This window comes from Oncorhynchus tshawytscha, linkage group LG06 (assembly GCF_018296145.1).
Source record: "Oncorhynchus tshawytscha isolate Ot180627B linkage group LG06, Otsh_v2.0, whole genome shotgun sequence".
In the NCBI taxonomy this organism is placed as follows: Eukaryota; Metazoa; Chordata; class Actinopteri; order Salmoniformes; family Salmonidae; genus Oncorhynchus; species Oncorhynchus tshawytscha.
In genome coordinates this window covers 27,142,269-27,149,116 of record NC_056434.1, presented here as the reverse complement: position 1 = coordinate 27,149,116, position 6,848 = coordinate 27,142,269, and the positions used below count along the sequence as shown (strand labels likewise).

The window sequence follows — 6,848 nt, the reverse complement described above, 5'->3', positions numbered from 1 at the left end:
AGTGCTTATAGATTTGTACACCACAGCAGAAGTCACACCAAACACACTGTACAACATCTAAACTTTGTCAGTGGTCAAGTTCATCATCACACTTGGAGCAAACATTGTTTTTCAAAACATTGTCACCACCAGTGTGTCCGAGGAGTTAGATAATTCATGTTGTACAACATTGAAAGCAGTGGAAAACTTTATTGAGTGAAGTAATAACTTCAATCCTTCGAACAGGACGAGGACGTCTGTACATGGTCTCTCGTCATTGTGTTGCTCTTGCTTTCCCTCAGTGTTTTTCTCCCTCTCCCACTCCCTGTCCCCTCCCTCTGTCCTCAGGGAGACTAGTTAAAAACACATACTCCAAACATTTCACAACATTAGTCATCTATTTTCTATGAGTTTCTTTTAATCAGAATAATCTACAGAAATGTAATGAATTAGTATATGTGGTTAAGTATAGTAATAAACTCCTCTAAGTTAATTGTTTTGTTTACAGTAAAATAATCATGATTGGTGCTGTTTATTAACTGGAATGATGTTTTGCTACATTTAATTTCACCGGCAAGTTATTATATGTCTTGTAGCCATTGCATAATCTTGCAATCATTCCTAAGGGAGGGCTTGAGTTTGCCAATATGTTCTACGACATCATACAAATCATAATCATCATCATTATGAGGACAGTAAAAACAAAGATGATATTTCACACATAAAGTTGTGTGTGTGTGTGTGTGTGTGTGTGTGTGTGTGTGTGTGTGTGTGTGTGTGTGTGTGTGTGTGTGTGTGTGTGAGAGAGAGAGAGAGAGAGAGAGAGAGAGAGAGAGAGCGCAGGGGAGTTGTAGATCACAGTGTCTCAACAGTCATAATTATCACCAAGAGGGTGCTGCCCTTGGCCTTGATTGATATAAGGAGAGGACTAAGTTTTCAAAACATAAGCTTTACATGCAGCAAATTCTAATTTTCTAAGACATTAGGCTACTTTCATATATGCCTTTTCATGTGCCTCCCATCAAAAAAATTAGCCTTGTGTAATTGCAGAGTTTTAGAAGATTTGTCTTTTTCCAAAAGTCTTATGCCTATGGAAAAAGTTATTCACGAAGTAGGCTTATGGTCCAAACAATTTACAAAGAGAGATGTAATGTGTTTTGTCTGTCTCTGGGCTAAGGAACATGAGACATGGACGCATACATAGCATGAAAGCTCTTGCTCTCTGAAGTGTTGGTGAGTTATACGCTTGCGCACTAGGGATCAGTAGTGAGGAGAATTGTGAATGGGGGGAGTATTTTGGGTGTACAGTCATAAGTCGGACTCCGAGGAGCCAGGAAGTAACTCAGAACCATGCAGCGCGACTGATAAAGTCGAGAGAGCGGGCGTTTGTTGTCAGTGGACAGGGATCATACGCTTCAGGGTGAAAGGGAATTATAGCCAATTGCGAAATTGAGCCTAATCCATTGCAGTGGCAGAGACTGACCGCTCAGTAGTTCCGACTTGAGAGCAGGGAGAGATCACCACCCTGCTTACAATAAGGTAAATATTACATTAGCACATTGCTACACACCCCATCAAAAAAGACGGAAGAGAATAAAATCAGTGTTGCAAAGGTTTTTCTTTCTCACAAACAATTAATATTAACAAAAGTTTATCAGCAAAGCTTCAAGATGCCTCGGGTGGTCCCGGATCAAAGGAGCAAGTTTGAAAACGAAGAGTTCTTCAGGAAACTCAGTCGGGAGTGCGAGGCAAGTCTATTCATTGGATACATTTTATCTGGTGGCGAAACAAAGTAGCTCATAACGTGGAAATGCACGTTGCGCTGATAGAGACCCAACTCTAGCCTTTTACTGAAATATAGTGATGTTTTCCAAATATCAATATGAAAGCACTGTGGATTTTATGTGATACATTTTTTCATATTTTAATGTCTAAATACACTTTTCAAAAAAGAGGAAGGAGACAGTTATGAAATTGTGTTTCGTTTTGGTTTGTTGTAAGTCTGTCAACTCATCTGAGTCGCGTATCACCTCAGCCCGATGCTCTGACATTTACGTTGACTGACTCATGGCTAATGTAGTTTACAATCATTTCCCATAATTTATCATTTCAAAGGACTAAATGGAGATGAATTTGAGTGAATTTTATTTGATGCCTCGGGACACTTAGACTTCATAAAAATAAAGGTGTCTCAAATTCAAAATCAAAAAACGTGAACCATGATCAATGACATTCACAGTAAAGTTTATTATTTTTAATGTGTTTTTCTTCTTCTCTGAGATTAACTTTATTGATGCATTTGATCCTTCATATTTTCAGATAAAATACACAGGGTTCCGAGACAGACCGCACGAGGAGAGGCAAGCCAGGTTTCACACCGCTTGTAGGGACGGTCGTTCAGAAATAGTGAGTAAACCATTTCTGTTCAGCATACAACTCTTGAGATAATAACACTATAATCAGACATCATTACACCAACCTTGGGTTTATGTCAATATTTTGCGTAAATAGACAACCGGAACTAGACATTTTACATCAGCTAAAACATTACTTCCTCCTTTATTCTCTGACGAACAACACAAAAACATCCTCTTAACATTCATTTCACTAAAATTACATTATACTATAATATGATTAGTTCACTGTCCAGAAATGTCAGAAGCCTGTGTATCAGGTGTCCTACAGACATGGCTATTAAGGTCTGCCTCTGTCTCAATAGTCTTTTGAGGAGAGAAACCTGACATGGCCATTTGACAATGAGTGAAGTCAGGATAGAGCTGGGCTGGCGGGCTTGCCCGTGGCTACTTAAAACGGCCCCTCTTCTCACTCCTTTTTTCAGTCGTAATATTTTCACGTTGTCTACTGTATGTGCAGTAATAAAGTAAAATGTACTATTCATTTTATGTAGGCCTAACACTTTTATTCTTAGAGTAGCCTAAAATTACACTCTTGTTGAGTCTGATTATGGCATGAAATAATAAAGTGACAAGGTAGTGTATCCAAATTCAATTCAATTTTCAGACAAACAGATTCGAAAAGATATTCACAATAATAACATTGTGACTAGGCCTACTTGTAATTAGTTATTTTCTGTGATTTAAGTATTTTGAAGCATTATGACAATTGTTTGATATGTTACTGTCACTGTCTGTCCAAACCCTACCATTCACCCGAGTGTGTCTATTTCAAAATGCAATTATTCCCACCGAGAAAGACATGAGAAATGATCCTCACTGTACCTCAGATTTGAGTAAATTAAATAAATGCAAAGGACTTTGTTAATTCAATAAGGCAGAATAGGAATACACAATAGTTGTATTACTTTTATTATGAACATGTACTATGTTCCTATAGCCTTAGTAATGACATGGTAATGACACTGTATTTTGTGTTAGTATATGTTGTGTGCATTCTGCCTGTGTTGTTTTTTTCCTATATTATGTTTGAAGTAATGCTATGAAAACAATACAAAACATTGTGTCCATATTTGGAGCTCAGTTGTTTTAAATCTTTGTCTATATGCCAGTAAATTCCATGACATCAACCAAGCACAGGGAGCCTGGAATCATTGGAAAGCCAAGTCAAGTAAAAAGCCTAATTTAATAAATGATATCAAAATGAATCATAGGCCATTTGTCATTAGTGTCAGTGCACGGTCTGCTTTTAAACTATTATCGATTTTCTTGTCCTGTCTTTCTTACTCTATTCCTCCTCTCTCTCACTCACTCCATCTCCCTCTCCTTCAGTCTCTCTGTCTTTCTTACTCTATTCCTCCTCTCTCTCACTCACTCCATCTCCCTCTCCTTCAGTCTCTCTGTCTTTCTTACTCTATTCCTCCTCTCTCTCACTCACTCCATCTCCCTCTCCTTCAGTCTCTCTGTCTTTCCTAAAGTCAGTTCACTGTAGCCCAGTATTCCAACATTGTGTTGGTAAAATAGAATCAGATGTGCGTAACTCTATACTTCAAATAGAGAAAATGATGACTCTTGTGTTTTTTCCCTGTTTTTCTGAGTGTTGGGAGCCCTGGCTCCAGGCTCCAGGCACTCGTCTCTCTGATGTGAAATAGAAATGACGGGCTGCATAATTTATGCTCGGGCCCAGCGTTCTGATCCTGTTTGTATTGATTTTCCTCTAAAAGGCTTTTGTGGCGACGGGCACCAACCTCTCGCTGCAGTTCTTCCCAGCCAACTTGCACGGGGAGCAGAGGCAGACGCCCACACGAGAGTATGTGGACTTTGATCGGGAGACGGGAAAGGTAATCCTGACATCTCTCTCTTTTCTTTTCTCTCTTATTCTCTCTTCTCTTTTCTCCTCTCTCTAATCTCAACTGTTCATCTCTCTTGCGAGGTGATTTAGGTTAACCTCTTCACGATTTGTCTCTGACGTACTCATCCATGACACTCTTTTTATTTCCCTGGCATTTCTGTAAACTCGTGTAACCACACAATAATGATCCGTAAACAGCTTGGTATGGGCATTGAGGTATTCCTAGCATTTTTCACTCAAAATTGAGGTTGAATCTCACGACAGTTTGATTGAATGCAGGCTGTTGATCCAGAGTGATATGTTCTCTGGTTGGGATAAACTCTAGGCTTTCTGTAAGATGTTATCGCTTCACATGGAGCACGCTAAACATCACCCTGCCCTGCCGTCCACTAAAAAAACACCTTTCTCCTCAATTAAATATTTCACTGTTCCTACTTTTGTTTATTTTTTTAAACATGCCCATTTTTCTGTAATTCTAACACAATCTACCAACTCAATGAATACACGACTACAGTATGTGGTTTCTTTCAAAGCCATAGGGATGGAAGATGGTGACAATGTTCCAACCATAGAAATACAATCCTATAGTAATCATATAATAATAGTATAGTACAATATATTTCTAGTAATTATATAGTAAAGCCTTGCTACTCCTGTGATTCAGATCCTACTACAGGCGTGTTAAGGTGATGCAGCCATGACACCTGATAGCCCATGGGCCTTTCTCCAGGTCCTGCCAACTCTGTTAGTGTCACCAAACAACCAAATAAAGTGGGTCATAAATTGATTATCTGAACCATTAAACACCCCTGTCTGATCACATCCCTTCCATTTCCCAGAGAGACCTCAATAAAACTATGGAAATGCTCAATCTTTTAGCCCTGAACATTTTACTAGTCATTGTATAAAGATGACCTAAAGCGATAACATTTTAGATAAAAATTATTTACCAAAAGTTTAGATATGGACTCTTAAAACTTGAATTCCCCCTTGACACCTTTGTTTTAATGGTGCAGTGTTTAGAAGGATTGTATTTTTTGTTACTGTTTTGTTTGTGTATTCATTTGGTCCCCTGGAGACCTCATAGTTGTTGCCGTACGTATGGTGTGCCAGAGGCCCCTGTTCACGGACAGTGCCTCGCTGAAATGTGCTCATTAAAAATGCATCCTTGGGAAATCGATGGACCTTTCGGCCCAAGGCTGACGGACTAATCTTTGCCCGTTAATTATTTAAAAAGGCGTGACGGGGTGTTGTCAGGCATGCCGGGCACTTTACAGATGAGGCGATGGGTGTCTGGGGCAGGGCCTGATAGTAATCCTATCCCTTGTCACCTCTAGCAGGCTCAGGGCCATGCCGCTTTAATGAGCCCTGGGCCCTCCGTCCCTCTGCCCCTCCGCATCCAACATAAACCCCACGGAGCTCCCAGTCACACCAGCACTGTCACCGTACACACACATGCACAGAAGCACACACACACACACACACACACACACACACACACACACACACACACACACACACACACACACACACACACACACACACACACACACACACACACACACACACACACACACACACACACACACACACACACACACACACACACACTTACCCCCTCCATCAACATTTCAGTATCCAGTGAACTATCAGCACGCGTTGTATTCTCATGTTGCAACATTGGAGAACAGGGCTCAATTATTAGCTTGGATTTTTTCTCGACCCTTTCCACAATGCTGTGTAGTCATCAGGCTTCTTCATTTAGTGAGTAAATCCCTAGACAGGTGATACTGCTCTGCTCGTTGACATGAATACTTATCTTTAGGAACTGAGGTGGAACTTATTTGGAGAACGTCTGATTTTTCTCTGGGCTACCCCCATCCCTCCCTCTCTCCCTCTCTCTAACTCCCTGCAGACCAGTGGTGTCAGGCTGGAAGAGATGTTGCGTATGCTGCAACCTCTGCTCTTAATTACTCTGATTGTTAACCTTTTACACAAACACATCTCACACTGCCTGGCTAGGAGATGTTAATAGACTGAATGAAAACCCCAAAGAATGTCTGCAGTGAAAGTGAAAGTGTGTGCCGTGGGGTCGGAAGAGGAAATGTGAAATGTTACTGAAATATTCCAGGTCAACAGGCTGTTGCTCTATGAATTGAATCAATTGTAAAAAAGTCTGAAATAAAATAGAAAATTGTAGAGGTGAAATATTGAAGTCCTTTAGCTAGTGGAATCTGCACTGTATGATTTGGCAAAGCATCCTGGCCAAGCTGTTTTCATGAGGGAACTGTCCAGGTGTAGCCTATAGATACATCAGCCATGTCTCACTATGGCATGATCCCCCTATGCCCAGTTGAAGAGTGAGGTCCATAAAGAGCATATAGCATACAGCTCTCTCCTCACCGCCACCCAACGCCAGTCCAGAGTAACAGATGAATAGGGAACAGTTATAATAATCTTTCCATGAAAAGGGAGTGATTTTATGGGTCTTGCCGTTTTTGATTGATGGAGTCAGAACCAACCCCAGCCCAGTGTGAGCCCAGGGACTCGCTGTCTCTGTCTGTCTCCTTTCTCTGGGACCCTCTCCCTCTCTCTCACACTCT

General features: G+C 40.7%; 1 protein-coding gene across 6 annotated transcripts in view; it reads left to right on the top strand.

Moving 5' to 3' along the window:
• Positions 1–1,274: 1,274 nt before the first annotated feature.
• cbfb (core-binding factor subunit beta) overlaps positions 1,275–6,848 on the top strand; it is a 37,086-nt gene continuing 31,512 nt past the window's right edge. For 4 of the 6 annotated variants that reach the window (XM_042323124.1, XM_024423478.2, XM_042323127.1 and 1 more), the window contains exons 1-4: positions 1,275–1,518; positions 1,630–1,727; positions 2,299–2,385; positions 4,118–4,234. In XM_042323124.1, the coding sequence (XP_042179058.1) occupies positions 1,650–1,727; positions 2,299–2,385; positions 4,118–4,234 (282 nt within the window). In that variant the 5' untranslated portion in view covers positions 1,275–1,518; positions 1,630–1,649. The remainder of the gene's footprint in view (positions 1,519–1,629; positions 1,728–2,298; positions 2,386–4,117; positions 4,235–6,848) is intronic. The other 2 variants (XM_024423479.2, XM_042323125.1) reach the window with 2 other exon arrangements.